The 18,415-nt window shown below is 38.4% G+C and overlaps 1 protein-coding gene across 9 annotated transcripts in view; it reads left to right on the forward strand.

Moving 5' to 3' along the window:
• The window catches only part of ERC2 (ELKS/RAB6-interacting/CAST family member 2), an 829,394-nt gene that overhangs the window by 336,907 nt on the left and 474,072 nt on the right, over positions 1-18,415 (forward strand). For all 9 annotated transcript variants that reach the window (XM_045024524.1, XM_045024526.1, XM_045024525.1 and 6 more), the window contains one exon: positions 16,684-16,821. In XM_045024524.1, the coding sequence (XP_044880459.1) occupies positions 16,684-16,821 (138 nt within the window). The remainder of the gene's footprint in view (positions 1-16,683; positions 16,822-18,415) is intronic.

The raw sequence follows: 18,415 nt of genomic DNA on the forward strand, positions 1-18,415 counted from the left end.
ATTAGAGGACCGATGGGATTTACTTTTGAGAAAGATACGGTTTCTGGCTCAATGAAAACTAGGAGAGTATATGCCCCTTTTAAGTCTTTGAGGGGTGTTAATGCCATGGAGGAAGAAGAATTATTTACCACTTCATAAGGGAGGCCAAGATGAATAGCATTAAATTAGACTGACGGTTATATGTTAGGTTGTGGGACAGTATCCAAATGGGAGCAAAGGAAGTTCCGTTGCCTGGGATTTTTAAAACTAGACTGGACAAAATATGAGTAAATATACAATAGGGATCAGTCCTACACTGGCAGGGAGATAGACTATAAACCAAATAGGCCCTTTTAAATTCTAACATCAATGATTCTATGACCATGAGCTCATAGGACCATAAAGCATTGGTAACTGCATAAATCAGATTCTCCATCTGATGCTCAGGAGAGTACTAGGAGTTATTCTGCCATGTCATTGCCATTAATTTCTTTGGTAGGGAGGGGGAAAATATGCTGCCCAATCTGTCAATTCTTCCTAATGCACCTGAAGCCACATGGCAAGAGTTGGCTCTTTCACTTTAATATCGGTCTCTTTAAACATTTTAAACTGTTTTTTCCAGTAGGGTTGCCAGGTGTCTTGGTTTTCGACCAGAATGCCTGGTCAAAAAGGGACCCTGATGGCTCCGGTCACTGACCGGGCCATTAAAAGTCCAGTCGGTGGCACAGCGGGGTTGAGGCAGGCTCCCTGGCTGCCGTGGCTCCGCACAGCTCCCAGAAGCATCTGCATGTCACTCCTCTGGCTCCTAGGTGTAAGGGAAGCCAGAGGGTCTGGTTGAGGCCCCACCCCAAGTGCCGTCTCCGCAGCTCCCATTGGCCAGGAACCACGGCCAATGGAACTTTGGGGTGGTGTCTGCAAATGGGGCAGTGCACAGAGCCTCCTGGCCACGCCTCCGCATAGAAGCCAGAGAGGGGACATGCCGCTGCTTCCAGGAGTCACCTGAGGTAAGCGCCGCCTGGAGTCTGCACCCCTCACCCCTCCCACGCCCCAACATTCTGCCCCAGCTCTGATCCTCCTCCTGCCCTCCGAACCCCTCGGCCCTAGCCCGGTGCCCCCTCTCACACCCCAAATCCCTCATCCCCAGCCCCACACCAGAGCTCGCACCCCTAGCCAGAACTCTCACCCACCACACACATACCCTGCCCCATCCCAGAGCCCCCTCCCACACTCTGAACCCATCAGCCACAGCCTGGAGCCCCTCCTACACCCCAAATCCCTCATCCCTGGCCCCACAATGGAGCCAGCATCCCTAGCTGGAGCCCCCACCCCCACCCACACCCCAGCCCCCAGAGCCAGCCTGGTGAAAACGAGCAAGTGAGTGAGGATGGGGGAGCGCGAGCGACAGAGGGAAGGGGGATGGAATGAGCAGGGGCAGGGCCTTGGAGAAGGGGTGGGGCAGGGGTGGAGACTCAGAGGAGGGGTGGGGCAGAGACAGGGCAAGAGTGTTCGGTTTTGTGTGACTAGAATGTTGGCAACCCTAGTTTCCAATAATGTGCTTCTTAGTTTCCTTCCTTGTGACACTTTAGGAACCAAAATATAGAACCTGTTTCCAGAGCAGATTGCTATTTAGTTTTTCAAGTTGTTATGCTAATTTATATACAAATGAGAGAGTTTATAAATACTCACTGTCCACATGCACACATACGTTGACTTCCTTGAATACTGTGTGCAGATGTGGTCGCCCCATCTCAAAAAAGATATATTGGAATTGGAAAAGGTTCAGAAAATGGCAACAAAAATTATTAGAGGTATGGAACGGCTTCCATATGAGGAGCGATTAATAAGACTGTGACTTTTCAGCTTGGAAGAGAGACTGCTAAGGGGGGATATGATAGACATCTATAAAATCATGACTGCTGTGGAGAAAGTAAATAATGAAGTGTTATTTACTTCTTCTCATAACACAAGAACGAGGGGTCACCAAATGGAATTAATAGGCAGCAGATTTTAAAAAAACAAAAGGAAGTATTTTTTCACACAATGTGCAGTCAACCTGTGGAACTCCTTGCCAGAGGATGCTGTGAGGGCTAAGACTGTAACAGGGTTTTAAAAAGGACAAGATCCTTGAGCGGGTCTTCCGTTGTGTTTAGAAAGCACCTAATACATTTTGGATGTGTGGAGTGTGAGTCTTCCTTAAGAGTTCAAGAGCAAAGTTGTTTTGTTTAGAGTTTACTGATGCCCTAAGGAGAAAGGGACACAAAATGAATATTTCCTGATACACAAGTGGATATTATCAGCCCAGGTTTATTTTGGCCCACTTCTTGTTAGAGGTTAATTTTAGCATTAGGGTCCAGTTTGCTGTCAACTGGAGTCTGGCAGTAGAAGCCAGGCCCTCAGTCTAGGAGCTCCTTTTCCTTTGACAGCCTTCTGTTCTCTTGGCTTAGTCAGCTCACTAACCAGCTTTTATAGTTCTGTAGAAGTGTCAGCACGCTCGAGGGCATCTCCCTCCCCAAGGCTCATTTTGGCTTTCTCCTCCTCTTTTTCCTAGTTACTCTGTGGTAACTCAGCAGCCAGTCCCTTCCCTCTGAAGGCCATGTGGCTGCCTCAGTATCCTGAACAGGTAAATTTGCATCCTATATACTATGGGGGAAAGATGGAATCCTCTCATAGTATTTAGAGCTAGTTAGAAAATTTCCACCGGAATTTATTCATGGAAAACAGACTGAATAAATAAATAAATAATATATATCTATATAGATATAGATATATATCCATCTATATATATCGAGAGGGGGGGAGAGAGAGAATATTTTTGTAGCGGGAAAAATAGTAAAAATGTCCCCCCTCCCATTTTTTATCAGTTCTACTAGTACAGATAATTTCTCATTACTCCTTTCACTCATTCATTGATAGGGCGTGATTATGGACATGGTTTTGTTATGGTAAAATTAGGCAAAATTCATGGAGCAGTCATGGTGAAAATGTACAAAATCATGATACAGTCATGGCAGGGCTGAAGCCGAAATCTGAGCCCTGCCATGGGGTGGGGCTGAAGCTGAAGCCAAGGAAGTAATGGAGATGTGTTAAAGTCATGGAATCCAAGACCTCCGTGACCAAATCATACCTTTAGGCTACGTCTATACTACCCACCCGGGTCGGCGGGTAGCGTTCGACTTCTCGGAGTTCGATATATCGCGTCTCATCTAGACGCAATATATCGAACTCCGAACGCGCTCCCGTCGACTCCGGAACTCCACCACCGCGAACGGCGGTGGCGGAGTCGACGGGGGAGCCACAGACTTCGATCCCGCGGCGTCTGGACGGGTGAGTAGTTCGAACTAAGGTAGTTCGAGTTCAGCTACGCTATTCGCGTAGCTGAACTTGCGTACCTTAGTTCAACCCTCCCCAGTGTAGACCAGGCCTTAGGCATGATACTATCACAGTGTCTAAGTATACAGGAGTTATTAACAAATTGGAGGTATTTTTATTACAAAGTAATCAGAAAAAACTTTCTGTACATTTTTGTATGTTAGAGACCCCCCCTATTACAGATGCTATTGTATGTGTAAAAGTGCATGTTCCCAGCATGGCTGTATACTTTTTTTATCTTTTAGTGACTATATGTAGAGCTATTAATTCTTTTCTCTACATATTTTGAAACCGAGGGGAATATTCCCCCAGTTAATTTCCAACCAAACTGTATTTCTGTTTTCTTATAATAGAATAATACTTTACATTTCTGAAGAGTTTTTTCTTTTGAGTAGTTTAAGCTTTTTACTAGTATTGATGGATATTATCTCTATTTTACAGATTGGTAAAATGAGGCACAAAGAGCATTTGATGCTTAATCACACATGAAGTCTGTTGCTAATGTCTGAATAGAACCCAGATCCCTTGATTCCTAGTCCTGTGTATTTAACCACTGGACTACTCTTCCTAAGTCTAGTTTACTAAAACTTATTTATTGAACAGATTAATAGTAACAACCGTTTTAATTTCTTCTATGATATATTATTTACTCGGTCTCTGGCCTTTCCAGATTATTCAGGTCAAAATCACTGGTTTTATTTGTTGAATCAAGTTCCTTCCATTGAGCATATCCTTTGTGTTCTTTGGTAGTAGCTTTAGAGCTATTCTGTGGCTGGTTAGTTAAAATTGAATGGACTGTGAAATAACAAAGTTAAAGATACAGTAAATCCGTGTTACCACAGAATTTAATAGCTGTCTTTTTCTAGCCAAAATATAACATGGGCATCAGAATGTTTCTGAATTCCTAAATTAGCTGTTTCCTACTACAGAGCAGACAAACTTAAACAAATTGTTAAGTTATCCATGGAAAAATCAAGTTTAATAGAGATAACTATTAGGTCTATTCAGCAGAAAGTTTGAGTTCTGCAGTTTCGGCCAATGAGCCTTGATAGGCTTTAGTGACAGTTGAGTGTGATTCAGGAGCTGAAAGTCTCTTTGTAATGTTCTCATAGAAAATGGACTCCAGGCATTGGAAATCCCAGACAAGAAAGAAGTCCTATTTCTCTTTATCTTGTTATACCAATGGAGTGTGTGAGAGAGAATTTTCCCCAAAGTTTATCTTTATATCTTTCCTCCCTCCCCCGCCACAAATCTGAAGGTGGAATGCATTCCTGTATTATCTAGTTCTCTGAGACTATTTTTTTAAGTTAAATGTTATAGTGGTTTTATTGAGCTAATATTACACTTATAAACTTGGTAAAAGCCAGCAGCATCATATTTTTCCTAAAATATATGTTTCTCTATGTTGGTCTTTTTATATCTTTTCTCTAAAATATCAAAGCAGTGTTTGGGACTAAGGGATGGCGCATTTAAATTCAGAAAACAAAACTAATTTTGAGTTGCCAGATTACTAAAATGTGTTTGAAATCTCTGTCCAGACTTTATTTTTTGACACTCCAGTCACTTAGAAGTAGCCAGTTTTTTTAATTGTAGAAAACAGTAGTATATGACAAGATTCATCCTGGAACTAATTTTTACAGCCAAATTATTCCATTTATTTTATTTCTTTATTTATTCAGGGTTTTTTTAAGAAATATAAGTACAGGTGCCCACCCAGTGGTCCAGGCTCCTATCCCATAACTTAGAAATCACAGTATAAACATAAACAGAGGTCTACCCATAAATATATCTACCTTAGCTCATACCCTCTTCAACAACCTTAACATTCAAATGGGTTTTGCAAATCTGGGCTCTGGCAAACATAATGGGGAGCAACTTGAAAATCCAGGACTGCTCTCAGTGCCCTGCCAGCGTTTCCCTCTCATAGATCAATGAAAATAGATGTGTATAACAGAAGTGCTGACAATCTTAATCTGGTGGCAAGAAGTTCTGATTACAACATACTTCTAAATTAAATAGTCTTTCAGAAATATCGTGTTGCTGTTTCTAGAATTTAAAACGTGAGGTTTGAGTATATTCAGGAACAACCAATATTTGCTGCAGAAGGCTAGGATTTATTATTCCACCAGAGCAACTAGGTGTCCAGATCCTCTTAGCAACTTTGAAGAATCTCACCATAAATCTTTAAGTTCAGAAGAAAAAATATGCAAGTTACTTACCTAGAGGTTGCTGATAAGTTCAGAGCCATCCCGTTGGCAATAACTCAAAATGGAACCATACTTCTACAAGCAAAGGAGCGCTCCTGTGCTAGCTTTCTCTCCCCGACCCCTCTTGCGAGATGCCCCATTAACTTCATTAAGTCTTGGATCAGGTTTTTGTGTATATACTTATAGTTGATTTGGTATCAGATGAATTGGGGGAGCTTTTAGGGAGACCTGAGGTTCATTTATGGGATGTACAGTTGGTAGCTTATTGGTAGAGTGTGAATTATTCTCTTTTTCGCTGATGTAGAGTTGTTTCCCTATATAACATATAGTGATGTGGGGAAGGAGAGTATTTTGTAAACAACAAGCATAGCATTCAAGCATACCTCTATGTCAGGGTGACTTTTAATTTTTTTTTATGTTTTATTTTAGATTGTACTTGATCAGTTCACACTTCACTGTTGTGAATGTGTTCGTGGAGAGTTAAATAAATATATATTTAAGCCCAACAGAGAAGACTGAGTGTGGTGTTTCTTAATTGTGTCTTGGCTTGAAGAATTCCTCTTAAAAATTTGGCTTAAAATAACTGATAAATAAGAATTTTACTTTTAAAAAGTATACTTTACTGTACACTCAGTGCAGTTATGAAAGTATGCAACTTAACTCAAAATGTAAGTACATAGTACAAGGGTTAATGTACATACATGGGGGTATAGTCTCTTGAGCTCTGTGTGCATTCTAACTCTTATTAAAGTTAATATGAGTTGCACACATTTATCAAGGGAAGGCTATGTCCTAAATAAGTAACTTGGTAGCATTACTGTATTGCATACATTTTATATAATAGGGTTAAAAAAAGAACTAGATAAATTCATGGAGGATAGGTCCATCCATGGCTATTAGCCAGGACTGGAAGGGATGGAGTCTCTAGCCTCTGTTTGCCCAAAGCTGGAATGGGCGACAGTGGATGGATCACTTGATGATTACCTGTTCTGTTCATTCCCTCTGAAGCACCTGGCATTGGCCACAGTCAGAAGACAGGACTCATAGACTTTAAGGTCAGAAGGGACCATTATGATCATCTAGTCTGACCTCCTGCACAATGCAGGCCACAGAATCTCACCCACCCACTCCTGTAACAAGCCCCTAACCTATGTCTGAGTTATTGAAGTCCTCAAATTGTGGTTTGAAGGTCTGATACAGTATGGCCGTTCTTATGGTTAACCCAGTTCACATAAAAAATTTGAATCCAGCTTTATTCTAAATTATTTTAAAGTACTGTTGTAGACAAGAGTAAGCAAAGTCACATCACAGAAGGAAAGCCAGATTGATATGTTTTCACTTAATTAAAAAGTGTGTCATGTCACAAATGCTGCTGTTCCAACTCTAAAATGTTGTAGTGCTTAAACACTGCAGAAACACATAGTTTGTTCCTCTGCTGCTCTTGTCATGAGGTTGGGGGGTGTTGCTTGAAGCAGCATTAACTAGTTCTGGGCTCCTGGCTAACTATTGCTGTAGGACTCAACCTGAAGAAACTGTAGCACCAAAGGAAGTTGGAGATAGTGAAACAGTGCAGAGTGGCCAGTCCTTTATGTGGATACCTCTTGCCTCCATGGGTTTGATGGGATGATCAAGGCCAAAGTATTTTAATAAGTTACAGTGAACACCAATAAACTGAACTGATTTAGTTTTAGTAATTCACACATATGTTGGCATTTTAGAAATGATACTGTCATGTGATTTGGGAATGTCCTAATACCCTGATATTTTGGAGAGAGAGCCTGCAATGCAAAATATTAGAGGAAATACAAGGTGAAAATATCTTCTTGTCCCTTGTGCTATTTTTGCTAGGGGATGTCAGCTCTATAGAAAGCACTCCAGAAGTATGTAGAAATGGGAAAAAACTTTCTCTCTTGGTAGTAAAGTGGATACTTTGCAGGCATTTCAAAGACTAGAATCTTTCCTCTGTAGATGAATGATTCAGAACTATGATAAGTATTGAAACGACATACAAAAATGAAGAAAATCTAACATACTTTGAAAAGATTTATAGACCATTTACTCACTACCCTGATAAAGACAAGAGAATAGTATTAACAAATAAATTACCATAATATATATAATTGGAAGCAGTAAAACATCCTCCTTTAACTCTACTTCATAAACAAAATCTTGCATTTTCCCAAGAAATGCTGTATATTTTAACATATTTTTTAATTTGTATTTATTGTAATTTTTATATCTAAATGCCTTATAACCTTATATTTTGATTTTTTTAAAATTTATATAATTGTGGGTTGTATAATTTTTTTCCCCAAAGAAGAACAGAAGTTTGCTGTTCATGTGCTGAATCTGCAAGCACTTACAAGGACTATCCTCTGACTTGATCATTTCACTGTTCTGAAATGTCAAACTATCGAAGCAAAAGAAGTGCACAGTGAAAACATTTTGTTAATCAAAACCCTGATTAAATAAAATAAGAGTGCAGCTTCCATGCCATGGAAGCTGACGTAGGGCTGTGGAGGCAGATTGTATATTATTCTTACTGGATCAGGACCTTAAGTAGTTACCGTAAAATCTGTTAAAGTAATATTAAAAGTTACTTTCCAACTGCCGACACCTGATGACTGCACTTCACTCTGTGAAATGTTTCTGGCTACAAATCAATGCTTCTTTCGAAAAACCATTCCCTGTGCTATCTGTCTATCATGTAGCGGTATTTTTTCCCCAATATGTTACAGTAGGCAAAAAAGTTTAATCTGCATCTTTTAAAAAAAACTGGTTTTGTTCTAACTGATTTTAACTAAGAATGTATTTTATCACAGCATTTTAAAAATGTAGTAAAGTGCACAGACATTGGTATAACTCTATTTTTAATTCTTTTATTGTATTAGGTCACTATGAGAGTTATTTCTTTAGTGATACTAGATTCTGGAGTGTGTTGAGATGTGTCTGAAATGGACCATTTGCAGTGTGGGTCAGAACGTTTACCATGAGTCATACTAACCAATAAAAAATAAATTGTGTGTAAATAGCAATGTGTGGTATTTGCATTTGAGCTACCCTTAATATTGTCTTTTTCAGTTGAGTAGTTCATGTTTGCACCCTTCATTATGTTTGTGTCTCTGATAGGGGGTTAACATGTGAGAATGGATGCTAGGGTTCAAAATTCTTTGACTTAAAATCCATCCCCGAAAACACTTTCTGAAGAAAAAAACATATCTGCTGAGGGAGAAGGGGAGCTTGAAATTCTGTCTGTTCATAGGGATATCTTTTCCATTGCATAAATGTTTTTTCTATTAAATCTTTCTCATTAGAATGTTTTAATAATTTGCAAAATATTGTTTGGAATTTGGTTTCTTAAAATACATACGTTTTTTTTACTAAATAAAGAATGAAAAAAATTATAATCACGAGTTTCTGTTTTTCCTGGGTTTTCCTTTTAGATATAAATGGAACTAATCTTATCTTTTATGATTCACTTTACTGGAATATGATGATTCCTTCTGTAATGTGATACAAATTTCAGAAAATGAATTAGGTCTAAAGAAACTAAGAGGGGTCAAACAAAATTAGTTTTAGGATTCAAGGAGCCAGTATTACAAAATATTTGTCGTTTAAGTCATTTTAAACCCATATAAATCCAAAGCAGAGTAGAAAATATGTTGAGCTAAATTAATTGTATTAGCAAATGTTTAAGGTTTCATAAAAAGGCCACAGAAAAATTTCTCTGAAAAATTCTGTTACACCTTATTATAGATCGTTAAAGGCACTATTTTGAGTACGGTATCTTAGCTTTAACTTGGATAATGAAAATAATTTTTTTGAGAATGTAGCTTTCTGTAGAATTACCAAGAATGTCAGCAGGTGAGATTTAATTTAATCTGTTGAGTACTCAAGAAGCATTCCTGACACAGTCGCCAAAAAGTGACAGAATTAGCACTTGGAGTTTATTGACAGGATGCCTAATAGACCAGACTATTATCAGAGTGTGTAATGCTTTTAAAAATGTATAAATAGTGTCAAATTTAAATGATCAGAATATACACATTTATTAAAATACCGAAAGATGAGATGAATTTATTTTTGTAAAGATAATAGCGCAATGTCACTGCAGCAAAGGTAGAAGGGGATTGCATGTTGACAACTTGATGGTTGCATATCCTACCTTGCCAGAGGCATGCATGTGAGAAATAAAATTAATATATATACATGTATGTTAGAGAGACAGCAATAATCTGTCATGACCTATATAATTCTCGGTTTAAAAAGCCCATGAAGAGCTAGTTAATTTGATGTGTTACAAGATTTTAGTGTTTAAGAATACGAACTCCCATTGTATTTGCTAACCCAATTGAGAGTTCTGTCCAAGTTTAGCTAACCGTGAGATCTTGTCTATGCTACCATTAAACTCCTGTCCAACCGCTCTTAGAAAAGAAAAGACTGTTTTTCCTTTCACTTTCCACCAGTATAATCTAAATAACTTCATGGAGCTACTCCAGATTTTCACCAGTACCTGTGTAAGTAGGAGACCATTTGTGTATCGCTTTATCTGTGGGCCATGAATTGAATGATCTACATTAAAACAGTTGTAATTCAGTGGGGATGTTTTTAATTTGCTGCCTGTTCTCTTTACCTCTGAGGGGAGAATTTTGTTAAATGCTGTAATATTTTAGAACATGTTTTCTTGGTTAAGGCTTGGATCATATTTTAAAATTAGTTAGAAGGGGAAGGAAATCATATAAATACTTTGGAATTCAGATAAGCACTGCACATAGGAAATAAGTACTTTAATTTGGGGTGCCTACAATGGGTAGGTCAAGCTGATAATAAAAGAGCAGATCCAACTTTGAATATTGATTACATGTTTTTGGAAACGCTCTCCTGGTATTTTCCCCCTACATTAAAAAATATATTTTGATGAAGCTGAAACATGCAATGGCTTAAATATTCCACAGGGGGTCATGAAGTAGTTGTTAGAATCATTAATACTTGGATGAAAGTAAAGAAACATTGTGTGCAAGTTTCTAAGTGCCACTTAATATAATTTTGGATGTGACTGTTACAATGCCATAAAATAGGTGTTAATGAGTTAGGAACTTTTATCTTCCATTTCTATGTCTGAACAAAAATATACACATGAACAAAAATATTACTATGTATGAAATAGAGATAATTTACAGTAATGAGCTAATTTACATAATATCTTCCCAGCTCCTTGTCCACCCCCACCCTCTTTGTTTCCTCGAGGAAGATAGATATCCAGTAATACTCAGAGAGATGGAGCATGTAGTGTCTCTTGAGCTTTAACTCTTTATACAGAGCCAAATTCCAGACGTGGAATGTCATGCAGGACAGAATTTGTCCAATTGCTTTGATGCATATTTATATATTTAAATGTCAAAATGAAAATAGTGTCATCAATTCCACTGATAGCAATGATGAAAATGTATGGAGTATACTTGGTGTGCCTTCTCTAAAGCTAGTATTTTACTGTGTCACAGAGCAAGTAGGGATTTTTTACCCATAGTAATAATGTCATGTACTCACATCATCGTACTGTAAAAAGTTTAAATTAGGATACAGTATTGGCATACTACTATCTGACATATTGACCTAATCACTCTTCAGATTGCAACACATTTTAATAAAGAAATTACCACTAGAATGTGCACATATACTCGCACTCTGTGTGTGTGTGTGTGTGTGTGTATTACACGCAAACCCTAATTGCTAATTATAAATTGTCAAAATATCTTCAATTGAATTCACACATTTTAAGGTAAACAGTTTATCTCAGATTTTTTTTATGCCAATGTGCATCCCTTTTTTGTGGTGGTTATAAATTTTTGCTCATTAGGGGGCCAAATTTCTGCTGGCATAACTCAGCTGAATTCAGTGGGGTTAAATGAGCAGAGAATTTGGCTTTAGGTTTGTAATAAATACTCTAGTATACTCTAAATAATCTAGTTCAGCTATAACAGTAGTAGTGGGTCTGATCCTGCTTCCACTGAAGTCTTTGAGCTCTTTTGGATGAAAGTTGCTTTGCATGTGCAAAGACTTCATATAATAATGCAATACAATGGCAAATTTTCTATTGATTTCAGCACATGCAGGATCTGGTCTAATGTGTGCTCTGCTGGAGCCTATCAAAGTAAAGATTCAGGCCCTGATTCAAAACAGCAATTAAGCGCTTGCTTAATTTTCAACATGTTCTTAACTGCTGCCCTGACTAGGGATGCTTTCCTGAATTGGAGCTTTAATCTGAAGACCTTAAGTAGGAAGACTTAGTGAAATGAATGGGAGTTTTTGCCTGTATGAAGTTACATGTCAAGCTCTGAAGAGGTAATATTTTTCATATAAAGACTGGAGCACTGATCCATTTAATTGCTTTCACTGGAATTAGATTTTGAACACATTATTTATTCAATTTTTCCAGATTAATGTTAAACTAATGAGAGATAATGTTAGAGCAGCTGGATTAATTTGTACACTAAACCTTTGTGATTAATGTGGAACATGTTGATCACCCATGAGGTTGATGTGCAATGATTTGAGAAGAGCATTTCCTCAATAAAGGCCCCACTGAACCATTAGGATTGCAGTTTCAATCATATTCAGCGTTTTTTTTGGCCAGGTTGCCAGGACCTATGTAAATGGCATATGGGAAGTTTAAAAAACTGCTTCCTATTAAAAATGACAGGATAAAGATAATTTAATCAATACATCAGTGCTTCAAACCAATGTTTAATTAAGCATCTCAGAATTTGTTTTATAAAACGTCACACCAGCTTTCTATGATTGATTTTTTCTATTATAAATTGACAACCTCCCAATGTAGCTTTCCTATTATTTTTCTTCCTTTACTATTATTATGCATTAATATATTATGGGGTTTTATATAACCTACATCAGCCATAAAAGGCAGGAACAAAACACAATTGAAAAGAGTGGTCTATTTTTGTTCTGCATCAATATTCAAGAGGACTCTTATAAACCAACCACAATGCTAAATTTGTCTATTTATTCAGCATTATGCAGTTGTCTTCTACCATATAAGGCTCTAGTTGTAAAGATTTTCACAGCCATAAAATAATCTACAAACTTCAGGTTTTATATATGTACAGTAGTAAGTCAGTGACAGGAAGTCTGTGGCAGTTGCTTGGCCAGTCATATCTATAATATATTAAGGAAGAATAAGTGTTTTATAAAACTGCCTAAAAATATATGTGATAAAATTCCTGGAGACACTTTTGTGTGAAAGTGAGCATAGTAGCTACAATGTTTATTTTTAAGTAGTGGAAAATCAAAGTGATTCAACCAGTGGGTCTTACTTCATATATCTTGTAAGCCCAAGCTACAGTATCTGTGAGTATAAAAATGTAGTTGTTGAGCCTTTAACACTACTGTGTGTTTAACCCTCCACCAGCCAAATAGTTCTGTGCTTCATCTGGGAGACGAAGAGGATAACATCCTTGACTGTTTCTTTATTAAGCTCTCTAGTGAATATAATACCTGATGCTATCCAAGGGCTGCTGCTTAGCTGAATAATGGCCAGGTGTAACATATTCTTAATTTGTTACGTGATTTTTGCTGTAAAATGTGTTTATTTTCACCTTTGGATATGTACTTGAGGGACTACTGTCAACAGAAATAAAATGACAGTAGAGCAACCTGACCAAAGGCTCTGTTATTGCAGGATCAGTTGCACAAATGGGAACATTGTGTATGGTAGCTCCATTAATCTATTTTTGACATATGTGGGTATATCATTCTCCTTATTCTAATCCATGTCTGAAGATAAGAAGTGGACAACAGCCAGAAAAGTAAAACTGCTGTGATAGTTCTGCATTTGTGTGTGTATAGGTATTCATATGGAATAGGTTCTTACTGTACATTGTCTGTCCATTGGAATTGAGCACCTTAGGTAATACATCAACATTTTTTTAAATTTAACCAAACTCCATGTAATAGAAGAAAGTCAGCTTCAAGAACGATTAATGAAAGTTGTCTTACTCTGTGATGACATTTTCTGACCATTTGGGGCGGCATTACTATCACACTTTTTTTGAAGGTTTCATATCACTTGGAAAACTTCAGAAAGATAAGGTTATACTCTTTTTATACCCCATTTTACATACCGAAGTAGACAGGTTAAGCAATTTGCTAAGTCTTAGAGATGGTCATTTGCAGAGGTGGGAATAGAACCCTGGATTCCTCTTCTAACACCCCTAAAGCATTCAATAAGATAAATCAAAATGAAGTATCATAATGAGGGAGGAACAACATAAGGAGTGTAGGGGAAAGCTCAAGTGATGGAAGTGGCACTGATTTTCTAGACTGCTGTTTTCTTTTGGATTGAGAATATTGAAAAGTTGTAAGCTTACATAAATATGGCTTTATATATGTTATAGCTATAGCCATATTATCAGCTCTGATTTGGTCTGTCTTCCCTCTTGTATGTTTTTAAATTTTGCTCATGTTTGCCTTCTTACTTTTAAGAAATGTTACGTTGTTTGCAGTGTTGTTGCAGCCAGGCTATGAGCCACTCTTGGTCACTCTTGGTCACAGAATATGAGAGAGAAGGTGGGTGAGGTAATATCTTTTACTGGACTGTCTTCTGTTGGTGGAAGGGGACAAACTTTCAAGCTTCACGGAGCTTCTCTTCAGGTTTGGAGAAGGAAAGCTAGAGTGGCCAAGCTAATAAGGTGGAACAAATTGTTAAGCATAATGGGTTCACATGTGTTGTAGGAGATCACTTAATATGAAGTGGGCATCTCTGCAGTCATAGGACAATGGAGGGTTAGTAGGCAGCAGGGTGTGTACAAGTTGTTGTAATGGACCATAAAACCAGTGTCTCTGTTAAGTCCTTGTTTTTTAGTGTCCAGGCTTTAAGTTCCCAGGCTTGTCTTTTGAAGGTGTTGTGCATGTTTCCTTTGAGGATGAGGACTGAGAGGTCAGATATGGAGTGATCACTTTGTGAAAAGTGTTTGCCTGTAAATGATAGGGTGCTTTTTGGTCTTTTATCATTTTTCTGTGTGAGTTAATCTGAGAGTGTAATGCTTGTCTGGTTTCACCCACATGGCAGTTGTAGGGGCATTTGATGCACTGGATGAGATACACCACATGTTGTGATAGGCATGTGTTGGACCTATGCATCTTAAAAGGTGTGTTTTGGGGGGTATTGATCATTGTAGCAGGGGAAGTATATCTGCATGTTTTGCGCCTGTTGGTCTGGTAGGGCCTGGTGCCACTTTGAGTTGCTGTGTCCTATCCCTGTGGGAAGCTTGCTTTTGCTGATGAGCTTGCCAAGAATGGGGGGGGGGGGTTGTTTGAAGGCCAGAAGGGGGAGAGGGTTCAGGAAAGATATCTTCCATGATGTGGTCCTCATCAAGTATGGGTTGTAATTGTTTGATGATATCCTGTGTGTATTCTAGCATGTTCTTTGTAGTTTTTGTTTTCCTTTGAGGCATAATTTATACATGATTCCTTTAAAAAAAAGTTCCTTACCAGTATGTAATGCAAAAGAAATATTTTAAATGTATTTATTTTTAAGTTGTATTATTTTTCCTCCTTGACATTTTAAGGTTGTAAAAAGGAATATTTTGCATATGCTGGTGTTTTTTAGATAAGAGTGCATGATATGAAGTAAGAGAAATAAAAACATATAGTCAATGGTAACTAATGTAGTCCTCAGGAGAAGATCCAGGCTACCAATCATGTACAAGAGTTATAATCTGCAGTTTAGCTTGTTTGTTCTCAGGCTATAGATAATGGATAAAAGTGCCTGGTTTGCTGCCAGTACATGGTTTATTTGCCAAATATGCTGTTTCATACTTGTTCAACTTGATCCATATCACAGGTTCTTCCTATTAAGAGCCTGCTTTACATGCAGTTACTTTAAATCAGTTACCCACAAAAATATTTTATGGTACAGACTTTGCTCAACAGATTTGGCACATTTTTTCAGCCACAGTCCCGAAATCTTTGTGTGAGCATGATTCACATTGAAGTCAGTAGGAGCTTTCAGTGCACAAGGAGAATATGTTTGGTTCTAATTGTGTGAAAATAGAGATATTCTGAATATATTATAAACTGATACCATAACAGATTTTCCCTATTTTATATCATAGTTGACCATTCCTGTCTTGTTACTATGTATTTGCCTTTAAAAGTTAAGGACCAACTTTTACTACTCAATGTTCATACATTCTTTCCAGCAAAACTGTGGCTAAGAGCAAAAGTGTTGGTGGAGACTGGCTGCCCAGATTGTGCATTCCACAAAATATTTAAGATGAACCAAGCCCCACTAGTTGTCTGCAAATTATGCCTTTTGAGCCATATTCAGGTTATACAATGGAGCACTCAGAAGAATGAGAAATATCAGAGGGGTAGCGTGTTAGTCTGGATCTGTAAAAGCAGCAAAGAGTCCTGTGGCACCTTATAGACTAACAAACGTGTTGGAGCGTGAGCTTTCGTGGGTGAATACCCACTTCGTCAGATGCATGTAGTAGAAATTTCCAGAGGCAGGTATAAATATGCAAGCAAGAATCAGGCTAGAGATAACAAGGTTAGTTCAATCAGGGAGGATGAAGCCCTCTTCTAGCAGTTGAGGTGTGAACACTAAGGGAGGAGAAACTGCTTTTGTAGTTGGCTAGAGAATGAGAGAATCATGTCAAAATATGTATCATTAAAAAAAATCTAGACATATAAATTAGAGCTACTCCTGTGCAGCTGCAGTTTACATGTTCAGTGCTGGTGGTTGCACCTTCAAAAGGCTAACGAATGCTGGGTGCACCTCCAAGAGTTTGGTTCAAATAAATATTCAGAAGTTAAGATGCTTATCCATAGGTTTTGAGGCTTCCTTTCTTCTTCCACAACACCCTCCAAATCCACCCCTTCTGCCCCAAAACTTTCTAATATGTAGCCATGAATATTGAAAGAATTGAGTAAAAGAAGAGGTTGCTCTGTTGCTCATCATGTGTGGTATAGAAGATCTGCAGTAACCTGAGGGATACAGCACAGTACATGTACATGTAGCTGTTTTAGTAATGCAGATTATTATGGCTCAACTCCCTGCTTGAATGATAAGAAAATATTGATTAATATTGTGATCTATTTTTATTTCTAGATTGAAAATCTACAGGAGCAACTTAGGGACAAAGATAAACAGCTAAGCAATTTAAAAGACAGAGTGAAATCATTGCAGACGGATTCCAGTAACACGGACACAGCTCTAGCAACATTAGAAGAAGCTCTGTCAGAGAAGGTAATGTTTAGCACGTAACAGTGTTATATGGTGCTCTTTCAATGAGGGGGTGAAGTGTGTCCAGAAAAAAAGATGCTTTTAAAAAGTGGTCTAGCACCAAAGAAAGAAATGAAAGGAAGTTTATGTAAAATTACAGAATTAACCCCCAAAATAATCTCCTCTGTATTTTTATTTGGAGTTTTATGCCTTTAACCTGCAAATGACTTCATCCCACATTAAGTGGTGGGTTTGTTGGAGAAGGTGTGTTCCACCTTCAAGGATTAGAGAGCCAAGAAAGTTACCTGGTACAGAGCTGAGGTGCAGGCAGCACCATGCCAGGTCAGTGTGGGGCTGGTCAGGTGACCAGAAGAGGGTAAGGGACTATTGGTACCCAAGTCTGTGCAGTAAATAACTTGGTTTTGTTTTCACCTGGACCAGTCTGAGAAGCCTCCCAGGTTTCGTCATGATCCGCTGTGGGCATTAAGCTAGTTGCTCCTGTCTGGTAGGGTGGGGGTGGGCTGGGGTTGGGGTCTGGAAAGGAATTTTTCCCTCACCACCAGATTGACCAAGGCTAGGTGGGGTTTTCACCTTCCCCACAGGAGTTTGGGGCTTATTGGGGGCAAAAAACATAACAGAGGTTAGGCTATGATGTTGCAGCTCATTATGTAAGCTTGGGGCAGATATCCAGCCCAGGTACTCTGTAGGGAATAGATGCATGATTAGATAAAATAGATCTGGAAAGTATTTAAAGGAGGTATTTTTATAGGAGTGAAAATGAGGGGTTCAGGGCTCCTACAACTGCTATGACAGGGAGTCAACCCCCCTTTCTTTATAGCCCCTATTAGCCCTCATTTGAGGGGATGGGTGGTGAGATCCCAGCAGCTGATGGGCTGGGGACCAGGGTAGGAAGGGAGAGGACTGACAGCAGTGCTCTGGGTAATATAAATGGTTATGGAATTACCTGCACTGTACAATTTTATCTGCTGAGTACTCTCTGACATTTGAGAATAAAGTTGTAGCTTAATTAAACTATGTCCATTGTTTCTGTCCCTCTTCTCGCTTGGCTGGACAATACTTAAATACCTAAAAATTCCCATTGACTTCAGTGGGACCAGAATTTCACCCATGAACTTTAAATACATGAGTAGTGCTATTGAACTCACATACTTGAACTCAGTGGGACTATTCTTGTGCTTAAAGTTCAGCACATGCTTTATTTTATGTGGAACAACTGGTAAATGTTTAAATAAACTTGAATGAGTATAGAGCCTTCCCAGTGGCAAGTGGGACCTGCTCTTAGACACTAGTCTGAATACTACGAAATGCCGCCCTCTGTTATGAAGGTTTTCTGGAGTCTACAGATGCAATTAAAACCCTGTGACTTGGAGGTGGAATTAGTGTTATCTATTGTAAGAAAATATGTTTGGGCCTGTGTGCAAAGTTAAATCATGTTCTAGTGTCTAATGAGAATTTTCATCATATAATGAGGTAGTATTATTTAATCATCTGAATAAATTGGCATGTGTTTAAGGGAGACCGCTGCAGGTATAAATGCAGCATGGTGGGTTTAATGTTATTCTACAGCACTGCTTTTCCAGGGTACAGGCTGCTCTCA

The sequence above is a fragment of the Mauremys mutica genome, chromosome 7, assembly GCF_020497125.1.
Source record: "Mauremys mutica isolate MM-2020 ecotype Southern chromosome 7, ASM2049712v1, whole genome shotgun sequence".
NCBI lineage: Eukaryota > Metazoa > Chordata > Testudines > Geoemydidae > Mauremys > Mauremys mutica.